The sequence below is a fragment of the Bradysia coprophila genome, chromosome II (genome assembly GCF_014529535.1).
Source record: "Bradysia coprophila strain Holo2 chromosome II, BU_Bcop_v1, whole genome shotgun sequence".
NCBI lineage: Eukaryota > Metazoa > Arthropoda > Insecta > Diptera > Sciaridae > Bradysia > Bradysia coprophila.
The window spans coordinates 4,922,251-4,943,458 of NC_050735.1; the positions used below are offsets into that span (position 1 = coordinate 4,922,251).

At 36.1% G+C, this 21,208-nt stretch overlaps 3 protein-coding genes and 1 long non-coding RNA gene across 9 annotated transcripts; 3 read left to right on the top strand and 1 right to left on the bottom strand.

Moving 5' to 3' along the window:
* On the bottom strand, positions 1–4,523 carry LOC119068232 (acetyl-coenzyme A transporter 1-like). Of its 6 annotated transcripts, XM_037171761.1 has the most exons (7): positions 4,404–4,523; positions 4,253–4,257; positions 2,032–2,219; positions 1,257–1,806; positions 858–1,197; positions 503–805; positions 1–438 (listed from the first exon to the last, which is right to left on the bottom strand). In XM_037171761.1, the coding sequence occupies exons 3-7, from the start codon at positions 2,099–2,101 to the stop codon at positions 58–60; spliced, it is 1,644 nt and encodes a 547-aa protein (XP_037027656.1). In that variant the 5' UTR covers positions 2,102–2,219; positions 4,253–4,257; positions 4,404–4,523; the 3' UTR covers positions 1–57. The 6 variants fall into 6 exon arrangements, with proteins under 6 accessions (XP_037027656.1, XP_037027683.1, XP_037027691.1 ...); XM_037171788.1 differs by lacking the exon at positions 4,253–4,257 and having other exon boundaries at positions 4,404–4,474; XM_037171796.1 differs by having other exon boundaries at positions 2,038–2,219; positions 4,187–4,466.
* On the top strand, positions 3,457–4,141 carry LOC119068702. Its single transcript, XR_005086208.1, has 2 exons — positions 3,457–3,617; positions 3,693–4,141. It is a non-coding gene; the product is annotated as an uncharacterized LOC119068702 (long non-coding RNA).
* A 2,854-nt stretch (positions 4,524–7,377) lies between the features above and the next one.
* LOC119068603 (ras-related protein Rab-18-B) lies at positions 7,378–9,432 on the top strand. The gene is made up of 4 exons (XM_037172258.1): positions 7,378–7,731; positions 7,801–7,832; positions 7,964–8,131; positions 8,965–9,432. The coding sequence occupies exons 1-4, from the start codon at positions 7,696–7,698 to the stop codon at positions 9,338–9,340; spliced, it is 612 nt and encodes a 203-aa protein (XP_037028153.1). The 5' UTR covers positions 7,378–7,695; the 3' UTR covers positions 9,341–9,432.
* Positions 9,433–12,412: 2,980 nt separating this feature from the next.
* LOC119068482 lies at positions 12,413–14,950 on the top strand. The gene is made up of 2 exons (XM_037172096.1): positions 12,413–12,784; positions 13,033–14,950. Exons 1-2 carry the CDS (start codon positions 12,469–12,471, stop codon positions 13,668–13,670), a joined length of 954 nt encoding a protein of 317 aa, XP_037027991.1. The 5' UTR covers positions 12,413–12,468; the 3' UTR covers positions 13,671–14,950.
* The last annotated feature ends 6,258 nt before the right edge of the window (positions 14,951–21,208 follow it).

Consider the following 21,208-nt stretch of genomic DNA (forward strand, 5'->3'; position numbering starts at 1 on the left):
CTCAAATAATTGTACTGATCAACGATCTATTTTACCTAATCCGTGCATTATAATAAATTAAACTGTTTTCGTACTGCCGTAATTGGGCTCGTCACGTTTTTTAATCCTCCAATCCGATTCAGGTCTCTTTTGTAATTTGTTGATAGTTTTCTGCGCCCAAAAGAACCAGCAGTAGCCAATCACAATACAGGCAATCGTTTCAATGTAATATCCATCGAATATTTTAACCGTTGGCTTATCACAGACTGTATCAGCGTCATCAATGCAGGGTCTTGTTATTGTCAGTGGATCTATAAGCCAGAGAGCAATGGCTGTAGGCCACATTGATCCTAAGTTCGATATTGTGTTGTAGAGTGTCATAAAAGTGGCACCATGTTCAGGATCACTTATCTTGGCGCTAAATGCCATATTAGACACGGAAATCGTTGTTGTACAAATCTGTCGACAGAACATTGAACCTTCAGCAATTCTTTCACGAACAATTTCTGCACCATTTTCATACCTTGTATGCACACTCGACAAGAAGAAGCATTGGAAAGTACCAACCAGGAAAATCGCCATTAAAGTCCTTCACTGCTCCAGTTACCCAAACCATGACTCCAATAACTCCGGTTACGATCAGTCCCACTGCAAAGGCTTTCGCGTACAGTCGTAACGGTCGTCGTCCAGCAGTCCATCTCGAAACGAAAATTGGAAGTAGTATACTGATTGGAATCAACGGCACCGACAAGAGGGCTTTTGTCTCTTTCGCCAATCCAGCCTCGACAAGTTTTAAATCGCTGACATGACTAGCTGCAAAACCGATCTGTAACGAAACACTGTAGTGGAACCCAACGAGAGTGTGACATTAAACTCACCCCCTTTGTCATTTGGAATAATATGCAAAGCCTAACAGTCGGCAATTTACTAATTTCATATAGTCGAGTGTAGCTTTTGAAAATGGTATTCTCATCGTCAGTATGATTTTTGTCTCCTTCGTGCTTGAAAAGGAAGATCAGTGTTGTCGTCACAAAATAGATGCCCGACCAGATGACCATAAAACTAGCTAAAGTGACGACTCCTTCTGGTTGAGGCTCACTACGTAGATATTTGTTTGAAAAGTCTTTGGACGCTAAGTTCAGAAAAACGGCGTGACCGATAAATATTCCTAGTGATTGCCCAACTGAATTACAAGTAGATGCCAGGCCAACATTTTCTCTGCAATGAAATAATTCGATAATAAAAACGGACTCGTTCTACCGTTTGCAGAGATTTACCTTTTCAGCATAGTCAATGCCCATCCGTCCACAGCCATGTCTTGGGTAGCTGTAAGAAAATTGAGGAAAAAGAAGTACACGGTCAACCATCCAACCTCTAGCGTATCAATTAAATGATCAACTTGATAAGAGAGCACAAATAGCGTCACACCAATCAAATATTGGACTGGAATTAGCCACGATTTCCGTCGACCAATTCGTTTCAAATACAGTGCATCGACCAGTGGTGCCCACAATAATTTCAAACTGAATGGCCATCCAGCTAACGAAAATCTAGCTTGTTGATTGTACGAAGCTGACTTCTCTTGAATAATCAGCGGAATAGAGGTAATCAGACCCAATGGAAGTCCTTGTAATGTGTACAGAAATAATAAAATTAAAATGCTACGCCAATCGGATAGAAAACGGCGGTAGGCGGAAGAACATCCGGAACCGGATATAGATTCTTCGATTCTGTCATCGTTTTTCGGTTCTTTGTCGACACTTTTCATGGTACGACCAATCATCACCGATGAGGTTGATTGTGTGGGTTCATTGTTGTTAGCCTTTACTGTAAATGGTATTATGTAAGAAAAGCGTGTCGCAGATATAGATTCTTTATACACTGAGAGAAAACTGGTGTTCGTTAAATTACAGTGAGAGGTTCACTCGGACATTTTCACTAGATTTATTTAAATAGTGCGAGCCACATTGCAACAGCGAATAGTAATCACTACCAAAAAACCCCTGTTAAGCACTTCCTCTCAGCGTAACAAAAAATCACTAAACTACCCACACAAACCGTTTAAATCCGTTACCGAGTGTGTGTACGCCAAATTGTGCATTCCGTCATTAGATAAATGCATCTCCAGCGAGTTGTTATCAGCCAATAACGTGTCTTTCGACTGAAAGTGTGTGATATGATTTCCTTCAACCAATTATTTAATTCCACCACACGAGACACAACATGAAAGCGTATACTGACTGAAAATTGACAACAGAACTGAATGTGAGTCGTATGGGTTGTGTTATGGTTCGTAGTATAATTAAAAAAAAATTGAAAATTTATTTTGAACTTCATCACCATATACGTTGCATGAATAAGTAATAGGATTAATGATGCAATATTGTAATGAACTGGTTTTCGTATAGTTCTTCTTCAATGAAAATATTTTGATAATGGTGCTGCAGTTAGTAGTTTTTGTAGTGAAAGTTTTGACCTTTTAACGGTGAATTTAGAAATGTGTCGACAGCTAATTATGTCCAACGTTACATATCGTAGAATTTCATTGCCATGTTTGTTGTTGTGAGATGGAATGCTAACAAAAAATGTTTACCGTTATAAGCGACAGATTACCTAAAAGCTTACTCACAACGCAAGGTAAAGTGGTACTGGATACGTAACACATCCATATAAAACGATTGATCGAAATTAATTTTTCTGTGAATTTTTTTGATTTCGAGCCTATTCTGCTCCAATACATCGTAAATCAAGTCGGTACTTACCAAACATTGATATTAAGATTAGATTTCTCATAATTCACATGTTCGAGCATATGGATTTCAGTATATGAAATTGTCGTGAGCATGAATCTAGGTCATAAAATGTTAAAGCACAAGTCGTGCAATATAAATGGAGACATGGTCGCTCAAGCTTTAAATTATGATCATTAACCGGTTAGTAAATATAAGGGAGTACCTTGAAGGTACCATTTCCACAACTTGTCGCAAAGGTGTGTAATGTCAAGGCTTTATACTTTGAGGATGTAGCGCAGATCCAAGGCTGTGAACTTAAGGGCGTGACGATGTTGTGACTTTATATGTGAAATCATCAGAAGTGGTGTGTTCCCGGCTACCGTCCATATCTAAACTAATAAAATGACGATCTGCGTTACCTAGATAGTTTAAAACAGATGGCATTCGACCGGAAGCCACGCCATCTGTTATCATCTCTCTGGGGTAACTCCCCAAAGTTTACAGACTTGTGTCATTAATTCCAAATTCTAAACGGTACATTCGGTACATAACACAGAATCAGGTGATTGCTTCTAACTTACAACTGTAGTCTTGTGACCCGTACAATCGACAAACTGTAAATGGAGGGCAGAACAGATTCTTTCAGTGTAACCACTCTGAAAATGCATGTGAATGAATGCCATATTTAAGAACACGATTTGTTGAGTAAAATCGTGAAATAATATCTACGAACGTTCAGTCGGCGGTGAACTGTGCATCCACCTGAACCAATAAACTCGATAACTATATAGCGGTGATAAAGTGAATGAACACATCAAAATAACAAATCGACCGCGTTATCATTTTTCAATTTAATAAGAATTTTCGAACACTCGAAATATGTGTGATGCAAACTGCGACTGTATGGTAAACTCGATTTGTTCGATGCCATAATTAATTAACGATCGACGTAAATATAAGGTGCCATTTTTGTTTAAATAGGTCGAGAGCATTGACCACCTCGTACTCACAGTGGCAAATATTGAGCAAACGATCGATTTCTATACACAAATATTGGGCATGACGGTGTCGGTTTTTGGATCTGGACGAAAAGCTCTGCATTTCGGCAGTCAAAAGATAAATTTACATCAAATTGGTCATGAATTTAAACCGCATGCGCAAAAGCCGACATGTGGAAGTGTTGATATTTGTTTCGTGACGAAACAATCGCTTGAATTGTGGATTGATAAATTAAAAGCATTGCAAGTCCCTGTCGAAGAAGGACCTGATCCAAGAACTGGAGCTGTGGCATCAATGAATTCATTATATATTCGCGATCCGGATAATAACCTCGTTGAAATCGCGTATTACAGTTAGATTACATGATTATGACGATGATATGGCAGTGATGTGATAATTAATATGCTAATATGTTTCAAATGGAACACTAATGACTTGTTGTCAATGTCAATGTTACAGCAAATATGCAAAACTACCTTAACATCGAAAAATGTCTTTACGTCGATACCCATTCCCTCGCGTTATTATTTACAACTAAACACAATATCTTCCAACCACGTCGACCTTAGGTTGGAGACATTATTTTGTAATAATTGTGATGGCCTAATGATACGTGTTGTATCTATGATTACGTTGATGAGTGGATGGTCGTGCTTAATAATAAATAATATAAGAGAGCCGAGCTAATATTACACTATTCGAACTGAGACACAAACACCGTCTGTTAAAGATAATATGGTTTTCATATTAAATATTCCGACTGCCACTTCGAAAACACGTTTAAAATTTCAAGTGTTTTTTTTAATGGAGTAAGAACATACACTGAAAGAAATCGGTTCAATTTCTTACAGGGCAGTAAAATAAGCCAGGCAGGAGCGGTTCATTTTTGAAACGTCAAATAAGATATATTTTACTCTGCCGTGATTTCCTACAGTTTTCGTTATCGGAAAATTGAACGTTGAATTGGAAGATTTAAAGCACATACGGCTATTCATCTGTTATAGATAATGACGACAAAAATAATGACAAGCTTTGGGTAATACGTTGTCTTATATTGCTTCTTAAAAAATTGAAGTACAAGATTTGAAATAAACCGAAAAATACTTGATCGATGGAAGTAATCACGGCAGAGTAAAATAAACCATTCCTAAATAAGGAAGTTGCGGGAAATGACTTTTTCATTGTTCGATATTCCGTTTAAAATATTTGACAAAACTGGAAAAAAATTCTTCAAAAGTAGCACATGACATCATGCCTCGAAAACGAGTTTTTTTTATTTATGTAAAAAAAGTAGAAGAATCGATACCCTAGATTCTGCTGTAATTTGCATAAAGAGACTTAGTGAAAATTAAAAAAAAAGAACTCTTTAGTTGGAATATTTCACTAAGTCCATCATGCAAATTACGGCAGGATGGTTCTCTGTCCGGAGTTATTTTGTCCGTGGACCACACGCCCGAGTTATTCAACATTGCCACGTACAATGACATAAAAGTGTCTATTAAATCATTGGTCACGTAATTATAGATCATTGTCAAATAGCGGTTTCTTCTCAAGTTATCTCACATTTGTTTCAAATTCATCCAGCTTAAGAGCGCTCACCCCTTGACAAAATTCTAGCCTACATTTGTGCGCAAAAATATTTGTTTTTTGATTAACGAAAATCTTTTTTTGAAAAAGTGAAACCATTAAAGGCCCGTCATTGGGAAATGACAGGACCGTTTCCCAAAAATGTATGGAAAATTCTATCACAAAAATTCACAGAAAAAATTCAAAGAAACTCACCTCTTATGCTTTCCATTGTATTCGGGCATAGTCTCTTTAGGTCGCCAAGACATATTTGAACACTAAACACTTTTTACTCGATGCAAAAACAAAAGTTTTTTTTTTGTTTTGTCGCGACAAAAACACAGAAAATATTTCGACACAACTGTGACACTCCGCTATTATAAGTACTAGAATGAATGTTTGCTCGCTGTCTTCACTTCGGCGGTAAAATATTTTCATTCAAAAAAATGTCGGAATTTACACATTTTGCAAAGGTTTCTCCAAGTGGGATAACTTATCACCCACAAACCATTTTTTTACGAATATTTCTGCGCACAAATGTAGGCTGGAATTTTGCCAAGGGATGAGCGGTCTTAACATAAAAAAAATGAAATTTCTAATAAATAGCTGGATGAAATTGACAACCCATCTCACTAATGTCAAACGACATTTTCAATGATCTCTTTGTATAACATTCAGAAAGATGCTAATATGACCACTAGGACGTCGTTTCGACAGATTAGAGGGAATATGTCAAATGACAGCTGCTTTTCTGAGAGAGAATTCACAATATTTTCTCTCGACCAAATTAAAAATCAGCCGACATATTCGCTCTATCCGTCAAAACGACCCAGTCGTCATATTAGCATCTCTTTGGGAACATTATTATTTTGTGAGATTGAACACTTGGCATAAAAAGTATATGGCAGTTTCCACGCTCAGTGAGAATTCACAATTTGTACTAACACACATAGGGACAGTAGTACTAGTGTTAAAAATATACATTCGTAGCACATTTTTGTTTGTTACCGGTATTTTACAGAAATTTGTAGCGGATTTTTGGTTTCTACCGGTATTTGGCGTCATTAATCTTTTGTTTTCAATGTAAAATAGCGCACAAAGTGCTATTTGCATACCAATTTGATGTAACCAATTTAACTTAGTAGCGTTTTGTTCGAAAACTTTCTGCCTATCGATATGGTGTTTTGGAATTTTTTTTACTGATGAAACGTTCGGAACGGTGATAATTTTAATTATTTTATACTTATTTTACAATCAAATTTAACTTAATCCGTGATAGAAATGAAGTTTTGCCCTTCTTGTTATTTTTAAATGAAGTAATGGTCCAAATTGTATTGTGAAACTATAAGAAAACACCTTTGCCGTCGATGGCTGCATACTCTTTTTTCACTTTAGAAACGTTCGGAACGACGCTTGATTTGGTTGTACTTGACAGATTTTTCATAATACTTTATATTTTTTTTGTTTAAATATGAAGATTCATCTTTATTTATCATTTAGAAACAGTTTTTAAATCATTTTTAATGTTTAAAATATCTTTATTTTGCATTGAAAAAATACCATGCACGAAAATGTTACAAAAGAACATGCCATATAACTACTGTTGTTTGTTCAGAATAATATGCGTATAATCGATTAATAATGGATTATATTTAAAGTAGCGGTAGCAATTCATTATCGGGCCAAAGGTGCAGTGTACAATTACACTACTTGTCAAAGTAGAAGTTTAAACACTCAAAAACAGTTTAGAGTTCAGCTCAATTCAAAATTTTTATTCCTCATATACTTTACAGCATCCCATGCTCGCTGTTTTTTCCCGAAAGAATGGGTAATCATTACCCCACATTTTTCTACATTTTCTCAAATTTGTTTCCCAAATAATTTCCGGATGGGAAAACGAACTAAAAAAATTTGAAAGGAGCATCAAGTTATTCGTTTTTTTTTTCAACTAGTAGATGATAGGTTTTCTTCAGTAATTTGAACTTATTGCTACAAATTCTACAGTTATCCGCTCGCACATAATTTTTGTAAATGAACCGCCGTTGAAAAAACATCATTGATGTCATCATCAAAATTTAATGTCATACGAAATGTCATCATCTCAATATTATACTGTCATCAAAATATTGTTTTTGTACAAAACATCGAATTCATTACCTTATTTAAACTAAGTTATAGATTGATAGCCTTTTCCGCAAAATTCTTTGATTTAAAGAAAATTTTAGTTAAACGGAAACAAGAGTGCAGTGAACAAAATTGAATTTATTTCGAGTGATTTCGTTACCTTCCTTGTTTGCATTTTGTTTTTGTTTCTGATGAATCAAAGTTGAGCTTTGAAGGTTCTAGCAAATTTATTGCGTTGCGTTTTATTTCCATAGTCTTTTTTTTTGGTTTGTCATCCCTAAATCATTTAATCGAAATGGGCGATGACTTGTTGACAACACTAAAGATTTTGGTAGATAAATTCATAAGCATCCGTTTTGGCATTCGTTGTTATACTAAAAGTTTACTATCTTTGTTCTAGATTATTGGGGAGAGCGGTGTGGGAAAATCGAGGTGAGGCGTTGATTATGAAATAGTTTTCCATTGATCGTAAGATGAATGTTAATCGACATAAAAGAATCAACAATTTTTGTGCTGCTGTTCTTCTGAGAGCCAAATGAATTTTCTCTTTTTCACTCATTTAGCTTAATGCTACGATTCACTGAAGACGAATTCGACTCGGAACAAGCTCTTACAATCGGTGTTGATTTCAAAACTAAGATCATCAATGTGGACGGTGTCAATGTTAAATTAGCCATCTGGGACACAGCTGGACAGGAACGATTTCGCACACTTACTCCCAGCTATTACAGGTTTGATCGAAATTCTAACAATCGCATGTATTGCTTGGTTGCTGGTGTTCTAGCTATATTTAATGGTATGAGGCACTTCAATGGTCCGTTTCCATACGATAAATTTCGGGTTGGATTCGACTCGTCTTCAGGATCACAAAATTAGTACCATGGATCCTCAAGCCGATCCAATTCCAGAGTTGGATCGGTTATCCGAAAAACCGAAAATTTCGGTTCGGATAGAACCGAACCGAGAATTTCGGTTCGGATTGAACCGAACCGAAATTTTCGGTTCGGTTTGAACCGAACCGAATACTTTGGTTTTGTCGTAAAACAATATGAAATGAAGGCAGACTTGTCAAAATTGATTGATTTCATTATGAACTAAACAAAAAGAAGTAAATGGAGCAATTGCATGCGATTTTTGTGAGAAAACGAATTTGACAAGAACTTATGAGATTTTCAATTCTCAATAAAAGTATCATGCAATTGCTCCATTTACTTCTTTTTGGTTAGTTCATAATGAAATCAATCAATTTTGACGAGTCTGCCTTCATTTCATATTGTTTTTCGACAAAACCAAAGTTTTCGGTTCGGTTCAATCCGAACCGAAATTCTCGGTTCGGTTCAATCCGAACCGAAATTCTCGGTTCGGTTTAATCCGAACCGAAATTTTCGGTTTTTCGGATAACCGATCCAACTCTGTCCAATTCTACCCGAAAAAATTTCAAATGTTCAAATGGACACGTGAATTGTTTTACGTCCTTACAAAGTGCAGATAAAAGTGGAACTCAGCTTCCAACCAGTTGTAACGACCTCAACACAAAACACCCAAAAAAAAACCCTTCTTACAGAGACGCACAGGGTGCCATTCTTGTCTACGATACAACGAAGAAAAATACCTTCCAAAAGCTGGATTCGTGGCTAAATGAATTGGACATTTACGGCACCAAGACGAATATGGCAAAAATGGTCGTCGGCAACAAAATCGACCAACCCAATCGACAGATTAGCCGTGACGATGGTTTTCGATTCGCCAAAAAGCATCGCACCATGTTCGTTGAAGCGTCGGCTCGAAACGGTGAGGGGGTGAGGGATGCCTTCGAGGAAATTGTTAGGAAAATTATCGAAACCGATGGACTGTGGGAACGACGGTATGGAGATGGTAACGTCGATTTGAATAAAACGGGGGCCGCAACGTCTTATTGTCAGTCGTGTTCGTTAACTTAGTTCATACATTGGTTTGGTGAACGAAATCATTGTCGTTGTATGAACGTTAATTTTTCTCCCCTTTTTTTCGTTTGAAGCGTTCCATGCTGTGGAAAAAAAACTGCATTTTTCTGGTAACAAATTTATTTGAAATGATTTAGCCCGAGGATTTAGCAATAATAAAATAATTTTTCTACAAATTAATGTACATTGATTGTATTGTGAAATAATAAAAGTGTAAATAACGAATAACGGCAATGGGGTTCACGTTTAAAGCGATACAAGAAGTAAATCTGAGAAACGCATCACGAAAGCAAAAGAGTTCATTTTTGCTGTACACTATTTAAATGACCTTTAGTGTGACAAAGGATGCAAGAAGCAACGCTATTGTCATTTTTAGCAACTCATTTTGAAGAAGACGATAATCAGTCACTTTTTCGGTCATTTTCCGACTAGAAAAGCTGATTTTCATGTAAGAAGTCTACCTTCGGCGCTATTTTTTAGAGCCAGAATCTACTGTTTTTATGAGGAAAATTTTCTGTTTCGATTGATGTAATGATGACACGCGTCATAGATCATACCCCCCATATTCAAAACTACTTTTATTTTGGTAACAATACTGAATGCAACCAAAGTAGTGCTGTAATTGAGTCAATTTTCAGCTGTGTAAAGTTCTGTTTTTCTGGAATAGCTTCCAGACCACTCTATGTACATCTTCGAACTTAAGACCGGGAGTTTGATGACGATGACCTGTGACCACATCAACATAATTATTTTGTACTTGCCATCGAGGTAACCCTTAGATAAATTCGGTTCAAACATCGATATAACAGATTGACAAAAGTCCAAAAACTTCTCGACCTTTGATGTCTGAAGATTAATTGTTCCTTCCATCGCAGCACAGTAAAATATCGGTTAACGGATTTTGAACAAAGAATTACCGAACAGCAATGGTACTGGTATGTAATGACGAATAGAATATTTGCTGATAAATTGTGGACTGTATTTTTGTTTTCACTTCACTGATTCTAATTTTAGGCTCGAAGGACCATTTTTGAAAATGTAAGTTTTCAATAATTTTATTTATTCAAACTCAAAATATTTGGTTTTATAAATGGTTGGATGACTGGTTGGTTGGATGTTACTTGCTAGACAATATAACTAAGAATGTCCTCTTATTTCGGTTACATTTTAATGTATAATCAGGATTTAAACGCCTAATCAGGAAGCTGCAATATTGTACACAAACGCCTAAAAAGACCTGTTTCGACCCTTTTCCTCCTCCCAAATTTGTCAAATAAAAATAGTTCTTTCAATTCATGTACTTATTGCTGCACTCTATTGATCCGAATCTTAAAGTTTTCGTTTGGGAGTTCTCGAAAATAGATAAGATCGGATTTTTGCTTACCAGATTCCAATAAATCCAATAATTAAGTTATAATAAAGATGTTAACAAAAGAAGATAGGCTTCAGATCGAGAAGTATGACCGCACTTACTCATGATTATGAATAGGCATTTACCCCTTCTTCTACACTTTTAACAACATTTTTAACAGAGTTGAGTGCAAGCAATAACTTTGAATCAAGTAATTAAAAGAAACGGAAATAAATTTTAAAATCACATTTACAGCGCCGTAGATTGTAGTAAAACATTTTCTGCCTAAAAATCTGTTTCCACTCACTATGTTACAACTTTCTTCATCAACTTTTTTTCGCAAGAATTTCACATGCATCCCTGGACTGAACCATTTAATAGTTACGATTCCTAAGAACAAACAAATAATCCTTACAGCCACTTCCAATCGTTATTACTTCACCATTCAACAAAATATTTATCCGATCAAGGTAAATATTTACCCGACTGAAAGCCAAAATCTACAGAATTCTGCAGAATAATAGCTGTGCTGTGCAACTCGTTCCCTAAAGAAAAATCTGAGAGAGTGATGTTTTCTTTTACAAAATGTCTGTAGGTGAGTGATGTTTCTTTTTACAAATGGTGTGTAGAAGAGATGCTTCCTTTTATTGGTTGCAGAAGCGGGTGATACTTCCCTTTACAAAATGTAAAAACATAATATGAAACATTACCGTTTACATTTTAATGATTTAAGTCAATGTTATCTTCATTAATAAACAGCTGAGCCTAATTTTAAAAAGTGCGAATAGTGAAATAAAGACTTATAGCCCTGCGTGCAAATAGTACCTACCTTAAATTAATTTAAAAAAAAAACAAACAAATTAAATGTATTCTTAATCAAGGCTGTATACTTTGGGGAGGTCACGCAGATCGTCATTTTATTAGATATGCGGGAACACATCTTTTCCATACAAACAAATTCACCAAAATTGAATTTGTATAGCGTGGTGAATTTTTTCTGTTAGGTTCCAACAACATTGTACGCCAAACGTCCTGGATAACGTAACATAACATAAGAAATCCTTAAATCTACCTAAACTTGGATTCCATATTTTTTGTGGTGCGTCGAAGGTTTGCATAATGTCCAAATAAAAGCGTGGAATTTATTATTTTTTGCACGGCAGAGTAAAATAAACCAGGCAGGAGCGGTTCATTTTCGAAACGTCAAATAAGGAATAATACACTGGATGAAAATGAACTCAAATGAACACTGACATAAATTGAAAAATTTTGTTCGCAAAAAATATAGGGCTTCTAGATTGTTCAGGTCTCTTGCCAAACGTCCACTCCTGCCTAGTTAACTTTACTCTGCCGTGTTTTTTGCGATAATTTTATGGCTACTTACTATGTTATTGGACTATGTAGTACTGTGAACTAATATATTCGCGTAAATTGTTTGCCTTGATCCGATTTATAAGAAAAATTAAACATTTGCCCTACCTATACCATCAGACAATTTTTATCTCGATGCGATTGTCTAGATGTACATGAAAATTGATTAAAAATATCTATCAACGTCTCGAGACGAGATTATGAGAACGGTATGGAGATACCTTTAAAATAAACGCAACGTTTCTTTCCGTATTCGGTTCGTCGGTTCGTGTTGTCCAATTAAATTATTTTACGTTTTCAAATATAATAAGCATATTAACGATTAGCAATTAAATAATTATTATTCTATTTAAGGGAAAGAAAACATTTTTTTACGCAATTCAGACAAGCTACTCGAATAGTCATGAACGCTGCAGAGCAGATAGAAGAGCAACGGACGGATCAGTTAACGGACCGCCTAAAAATGGATCTACTGAACGTGGACTTTAGCCAAATAAACAGAACCAGTGCAAAAATTCATCCAGAATGGGAATCACTGTTGCGATTGACACAAGTAAGAGTCACGGAAGAACTGGGACCAGAATTTAAGTTGAGCAAGGACATATCGCAATTCTCTTTGTACATGTTTCCGTCGCTGAGCTTCGACTTTGTCAGCAGCATTTTTCTATACAATATGGCTGGCTTTTTGTTAGACGATTGGCTGGACAAATTTCCTTCTGGTAGTATTGTACAGAATACTGTTTCAGTCCATTCGGCAGTTTTAAAGTTGATAGTTCATGGTCACTCTAAAATGGGTCATTTTTCGTTTCGTAACATAACTTAAGGTTTTATTTGCAAAACCTTGAATCGTGTTGCGAAACAAAAAATGACTCATTCTGACGTGACCATTAACTACCTCTAAATCACTAAATTCTTCAGTTGACGTTTCTGTCAATTTGTATGTTCTCTAATCGTTTCTCATTCACAGATAATGAAAAATGGATTCAGCAATTGAGAAACAAAAACTTTCCGGGTGATGGCAAAATCGACAAATGGTGGCAGATGGCAATAAAAGTTTGCAGAGAAGTAATGGGTGAAATTGCACTAACGCAACTTTTGGATCTTTTCATATGTGCCATAAGCAAAGCTGATAAAGTTAACACAATTTTTATTGGGCAAGCTTCGTTGTCTGATAAGGATTTCGTGGAATTAAGATGCGTTGATGCAGGAGCATTCCACCAGTTTTATCTGATATTGGCAGGAGTCGGAAAGCAGCTCACTGCTGAATTGGTACAGGATCCGAATTATCTGGGATTGAATAAGCAGGTAGCAATTCATGCGGCGAATATCAACGATTTGTATTCACTTCGAAAGGAGGTTCGTGACGATCTTTACCGATATAATTACGTGTATGTGAAAATGATGAACAACAACCTCTCTGCACAAGCGGCAGTGGATGTCATAATGCAAGAAATACGCGACGCCGAGAAAATGGCTCGAGTGTACGGCGATAGAATAAAAGAAATGAATGATCCGCAGTTGTCGTTGTATGTGGATGGAATGTACGATGTAATGGCTGGAAATCATTACTGGTCCACATTTTGTAAACGTTACAATGACGTGTAAGTCCAGAAAATAACTGAAAAATCCTTAAAATCCTGGATTTTAGAGAAATGAAAAGATGGAAGCGATAAGAAAGGGATTTTTTTGCCTCTATTTCTTTTTGACCTCAGGAATGCAGTTTATGTAAGAGATCCCTGAAATATCATCGAAAAGTGAGCCCTAGCTGTAAACAGAATAAAAATAGTACATTTTTTTACGAGTGACGAAAAGTTGAATTTTTCGGCTCCGCCTCGTTAGGACAAGCTTACGACGCGTACCGAAAAATTCAACTTTCATCACGAGACACAAACGATGATGTTTGTGCTTGAAAACTGAAATGAGACGAAACCACAACTCCATTAACATAGAAATAACTCTACAGCCATTTCAACAACACAGCATACTTGATCGCGGCCGGAAAAATATATGTGAAAATCCATTTTCGTCCGGAGAGAGCATCCGAGAAAGTATTTTCTTGGCCGCAAATACCTCTGTCTGAGAAGTACAGAAAAATTGAACTTTCGATCGTAGAATGCTTGTCGAAATCCGTCGAATTTCAGTCTTCTTCAAGCACAAAAAATCATTTTTCGATGGTATTTCAATTTTTTTTGAGTAAGCATTTCTGAAATCAAATGACAAAGGACGACCACCGGTTACAGAACTTCGATTCTCTTCTAGAACGTGACGATGGTAAGGGCTTTTTCATGTTTTTTTAGTTGTCTTCTGGACTTTTGGGATTATATATATGGCTGCAGGTCAGTTTCTTAAATTTTACTTCATGACATCTCGTTCCAGCACTAGATCTTTCGATTTATATAATTGTGACCTATAGACGGTAAACTTATAAATTGTATTTTATAAGTGGCGCGACTCACAACTTATGACTTACAGCCACCTGACTTATAACTAACACTAACTTATAACACCAGGTATTAGACAGTTTGTGCAGATGACGTATAATTTATAAGTCAACTTATATTTAAGTTGGAAATTATAAGTAACCTTCCAGAGCTTCTTGTATGAAGATGTGACTTATAATTTCCAACTTAAAAGTTGATTTTTGTTAATTATAAGTCAGTCGTGTTCGTTAACTTATTCATACTTTGTTGGTGAGCGAAATTATTGTCGTTGTCTGGGCCGTAATTTTTCTCCACTTTTTTTGGTTTGAAGCGTTCCATTCTGTGGAAAAACTGCATTTTTTCTGGTAACATTTTTTTTGAAGATTTAGAATTAAATTAAAATAATTTTTCTACAAATTAATCTACATTGATTGTATTGTGAAATAATAAAAGTGTAAACAACGAGTAAAGGCAATGGAGTTCACGTTTAAAAAAGCGATACAAAAAGTGCATCGGGGAATCTGGCACACGCGATCATAGTATGCGTCCTTTTACTACATGTAACAAAAAGTTATGACGGTACAAGATTCGCCCCTTAGATGTGAATCTGGCACACCATCAATTCGTATGGTGTGCCAGATTACCCCACCCCCTCTGAGAAACACATAACAAACGTGACAGAGTTTACGTTTGTTGTACACTACTTCAAGGACCTCTAGCGCAGGCCTCTCACACCTCCCTATTTCCTTGATTTTCCTTATTTTTATGAAAACCTCCTTATTCCTCCTTATTTTGATAAAAAATCCTTATTTTCCTTATTTTTCGCAAATTTTACTGACAGAAAATCAAAAATTAATTTTAAAAAAATTCGCTGCGCGGCAAATATTGATTTTAAAATTACTTTTATTATTTAACACAAAGAACTCTAATAGAAAAGTGAAGTGGTGGCGCATTGTCATATCAATATGATTGATTTACTGGACTTACCATGTTTTTTTTTGTGGTTTCCTTCTCGAGTATCACTTATAAGACAAAGGTTTTTAAAATGGAATGGAATGACTCATTTATGCGCCTTTCTAAAAGTCCACCGTTTCACATTTTTTTTGAATTTCTTATTTTCGGACAAAGTAAATGGCATTCCCTCAAAAAGGGGTTGCAAAAATGTTTTTTTTTTCGATATAATTGAAGCAAGAGACACAAATGTTGGTTATGATCACCGGTTAGTACCGATTAACCTTAGGAACTTATATTCGAAAATAAGGTCGACCTTCAATCGAAATTGGAGGCTTGCAATAAAAGAGTTCTGCGAAACTTACCCATAACAAAAAAAGTGGACAATCGCATCATATGGAAATAAAACCCCATGACTGTTTGTTCTATTGCAATCTTAGCAGCATAGTGCCTACTGAATTTTCCATTACAATAAGTGACTCAAGTAAGCTTTCAGCAGGATTTCTTAGATAAAAATCCGCTCAACGTATTCTGTAAAGATCCCATCAGAAGGTGTCGGACAAAATATATATAAAAAAAAATTGTGCACCTCCGTGAAAAAGTTCGAACCTAAAGCCTCTGCTAATCAAATTGGTATGTGCAAATATTGATTGCAATCTTTAGTCTATAGACTACTAAACTTTCGAACGATACCAGACACACCCTATTTGGTTCGATAAATATCAATTTTCGTTGTCCGAAGTCGAGTAAACTCGGTACACTTCAAAAAACATGAAAAACCGATTTTTTGAAATACCCTCTCTAGCAAACAAACTGCTTTTATTAAGGTGGTGAAAGAATCAAGTCGCCTTTGGAATTTACATTTAGATTACAGCGTAGTCAGTCAAAATGTAGAATAGTGTTTGTAGAATACAAAGAAATAAGGTGTGAATTTGACACAGAGAGCTGAGAATTTGGTTGCTAGAGAGTATTGTTACAGTTCATGACAAATTCGTTAAATTTGGAAAATAGCGAAAATTTTAAGTTGAAAAATTTGTATTTTTCTCCTTATTTTTCCTTAATTTCAATTAACAATTTCCTTATTTCTCCTTATTTTTGAGCTGAAACCTCCTTAATTCCTTAATAAGGAGTCCGGATTTAGAGTGAGAGGCCTGCTCTAGTGTGACGGAGGTATGCAAGAAATAAAGCAGAGAAACGTATAACGAAATCAACAGAGCTCACGTTTGATGTACTCTTTAAAGTGACGCTGTTGACGATATGGAACTGACTGAACTATTATCGCTTCATACTTAACTAAGTGTTTACCCGACCAAGCCAAAATTTACATAGTTCTGCAGAATAGCTGTGCAACTCTTTCCTTAAACAAATTCTGAGAGGGTGATCCTGCCCTTTACAAAATGTCTGTGTAGTATAGTGAGTTATGTTTCGTTTTACAAAGTGATTGGTGATAGATTGGGGCTTCCCTTTACAAGATGTGAAAAACACTAGGTCCCACCCTGTCTGCTTGGTCAGATCTCTTGACTGGTCTGAACTTCTCAATAGCTTTTGTATAAGTAATGATTTATTGATTTATTTCAATGAAATGTAATTACGATAGCCACAAAAATATATTTAGGAGAAGAACTACGAGAACGGTCTCAATCTCTCATTAATTCAATTCTGTAAAGTATCACTGAAAATCTTCGAAACGTTCTAAAACGGTCTGAAATAAATACTTCTTAACTTCATTTTCTGATAGGTCTGGTTTTATGCTCACATTAAACACTAGTATTGTCTATAAAATGCCCGGTTAAAAAATGGCGTATGTCTTCAACAAAACTTAAACTCGTGTGAAACTTCATACTCGTTAATTTTTATTCTGTTTATTCGCTTTTGTTAATAGGGTAAAATCACATAACAAGAAAAATACTATTGAAATAGATCGTACTTCACGCAAAAACGATCATAGTCGACATCTATCAAATAGAGTACTACTTTGTATGAACTGTTTTTTTTACAATGTTTTAACGTGTACCACTCGGTACATCACTGATTCATCGCTATGTAAATATCAATGACAGATCACACATTACGGCCTTTAGCCCGTAATCATTATCAACCAGTTCATTTTGGATGGAACTTATTCGAAAATTAAATCGTTTTCTCACACTGAAATTTAGTTGTTTTTCATAAATGAAACATTCAATAATCACCACTAGAATAGCACTTTTAAGAAAAAGCAATTTGTTTACTCGCAATAACCTTAGAGTAATTATGCCATACATCAAATACTCAAAGATTGAGCATACGGCATATTTTACGTTGCGCTTTAGCAACGGACTACACGAACTCTCACGTGACCAAAACCACTTAACAGAACAAATTTTGCTCTTCCCGTACCACTACCAATTATCACGTAAAGTGAATTGTGATAGAAATATCCATCGAAAGGAGACACTGTTTCGGCCTCAGAGCTCGGTGGTGGCCATCTTCAGCTCCACCGGCTCTTTCACAATACAGTAACCGAACGGAACAGTTTGAATTAAATGTTTAGTTCCTTCGAGTAAGAAAGCTTGTGATATGCAATATCGAAATGACATACATTGGAGAAACACTGGAAATCTTTTTACCCCTTACCAAGTGAAAAAGCCAAACACAACACCGAACACAATTACAGCGAAAAAGCTCTGACAAATAGCGGAATCACAATACCTTATCACTATTCAATTATTGGGACCATTTGAAGGTTGCATTTTTTACGTTGCAATTTGGCAACGGGCTACCCACATATACGTGTTGCTCGGAATGGCACAACTACGAATAAAATACATCTGTTTCAACAAATTTATTTAAGAACCAAAACAGCAGCTCCTTTCTTTTAATTTGTTAGGGAGAGCTGTCAATAAGATTTTAGAAACGATTATAAAGCGAGCGCTCACTGGATTTCTCAATCACTGTGGTTTCTTTAACGTGCGTTGGAACTTATAAGTATGATCAATAAGGACATAGACGACAAGAAGGTCGTGTCTGGTTTGTTTATCGACCTTTCCAAGGCGTTTGACACAGTGTTTCACGTCCTGCTTCTCGCCAAGTTGGAACGTGCTGGGGTGAGAGGCGTTGCACACGACTTAATAAGGAGTTATCTGAACGGTAGGAAACAGCTCACAGTGTGTAACGGGGTTAGTAGTCAGCTGATCGATGTGAAGGTCGGTGTTCCGCAAGGTAGCGTTCGGTCACCCTTGCTTTTTATTGTATTCGTCAACGATTTTTTCAATATACCGATCCATTCTGCTCCCTTCGGATTTGCTGACGATACGAATATGTTTGTCTCGTCTGCGATCGTTGCTCAGAACGTCTCTGATCTATCCGATGACCTGCTCATTATTGCAGAGTATTTTCGTTTGAACAAGCTTACTCTCAACCTGAGCAAAACGAAACTCGTCTACTTATTTTTTAATGAAATTTTGAATAACTTGCATGCTACCATCAGTCTTTTGATGTTTAAATTGTCCCTTGCTTGCAATCCTAGTTTTATATTAATTTGTGTAATGAATGAAATGTTACTTGATGACTAGGATTTTTCTACTTTAACTATTGAATATAATAATGTGTCATAAAGTAGCTCCTTAGAATTGTTTACAAACTGGAGCTACGCAGGTCGCACTTGTTATGTTTTTATTATTATGAAAAATAAATGAAATGAAATGAAATGAAGCACAGAAGAGACAGTAAAACACAACGCTTCTTTGCCTTACATTATTATTTACTGAAGATCCAGTGTAGATCAAATCGTTGCGTCCTTATCCAGGACGTTTGGAATCCCTTAAATAACCTCCCAGCCGAAATGCCTATAGAAGAAAAGCTAAAATGAAAGACAAAACTTCAAGAACAAACAAAGCTTTTTGCTTTTCCCTTTCCCATGGTTCACGTTGAGGCAAAGACGCTGTTTCGACCTCCGAATGTGATGGTGGTCACAGAACAGTATAGAACTGTTCATCTTCAGTTGCTTCCATCACATTCGTTCACAAGACAGCGTAAAATCGCAACGTTGAACAAGTAGTTGACGATTTTACTGAAAAATTGCCATCGCTGATGGAAAACGGATGATAAGTGGAAAGCTGCTTTGAAACCCACACAACAGAGCACAGCAAAAACTCACTCAAAAACACAACCAATCAAAGAAATTCATTCAAAAATCAAACCAAAATCAACTCACTAAAAACGAAAAACCCAGGCTGCGACTGCACACTCGTGTCCACAGCAAAACAAATCACTCAGGTACGCACGGTAATCACAAAACCACTCTGGAAAATTCGGTTAAACTGCAACGCCAAAACGGTCAAGAAAATCGTAAAAACTGAAGTTTGATTTTCGTACTTGTTTCGGACGGTAACTGTGATCCATTCAATTTCCATTGGAACGCCCAAAGTAATAGTTGCCGTTGCCGATTACTGAAAGAGTGGTGGCTTGTAAATTCGTCGATGAATAAAAAACGTAATCGTGGATCAAACCGTTTCGCTCTTAACCAGAGCGTTTGGAATACCTAAATGAAACTACTGAGACAACAGATACGTATAGGTAGCCGGAACACAGAACGAAATACCTCTCTAGGTATAATTACTCTAAGATGTATACACTGAAGGTAACACTCAGCGGATATCACAAACTTTACGGAACCCCTTCAGTGTTTATATACTTTGCTCGAGACGAGATCATGAGCGCGGTATTTAGTTACCTGTAAAATAAACGCAATTTCGCTTTCCGCACTCGGTTCATGATGTGTAATTAAATTAATTTTACCTATTCAAGTATAATAAGCATTTTAACGAACATTGAATATACTTTTTATTAATTAACAACGTCACGGTAGAGTAAAATAAACCAGGCAGGAGCGGTTCATTTTCGAAACGTCAAATAAGGGACCTAATACACTGGACGAAAATGAACTCAAATGAACACTGACATAAATTGAAAAATTTTGTTCGCAAAAAATATAGGGGTACTAGATTATTCGGGTCCATTGTCAAATCAGCGCTCCTGCCTGGTTAACTTTACGCTGTCGTGACAACGTTTATGTCCAACATTGATTGATTGATTGATTGATTTATTAATGACAAAATATGTGTAAGGTGATCTACCTTATAAAATTACATATTATACGCGAAACAAAAACAACGCGATACAAAAAATAGCGAAAATTCGTAGATGATTGCGTTTAAGAGAAGAAATCGTCCGAATGAAAAACAAAAATCCAAGTAAATAATAAGAAAAAAAAATATTCACAAACAAATCATTCTTCCTTTAAACAATTAATGCATCGAAAAGAACCGAAGAATAATTATTAGTGAACAGTATAGTGTCTATAGACACTGACAAAAAAAAGAAAAAGCTTCATGGCCGTACATCTAACAACGCATCAATCGATCTGGTAGTGTGAGTAGCTGAAACATGAAATGAAAAGATGAACAGGATGAAAAATGAAAGAAAGAAATGACATATTGACTGCAAGACACTAGTGGCTTATGAGCCCTAGATGAGCCTTACAAACACGTTTAAAGCCAGTTACCGAAAGTTTACTCTTCACTACAGCCGGCAGAGCGTTATACTTGGCGACACCCCGAACGAAGAGAGACCCGTTCACAACATCTCTATCATTTCGCGGCAAAATCAGGTTGCGAGTCCTACTCGACGCTCCAAAACTGAGGTTATCGTACACATAACCAGGTTGCTTCGAAATTATGACCCTATGCAAAAATGTCGATGACAAATAATCGAAATACACAAACAAGTCAT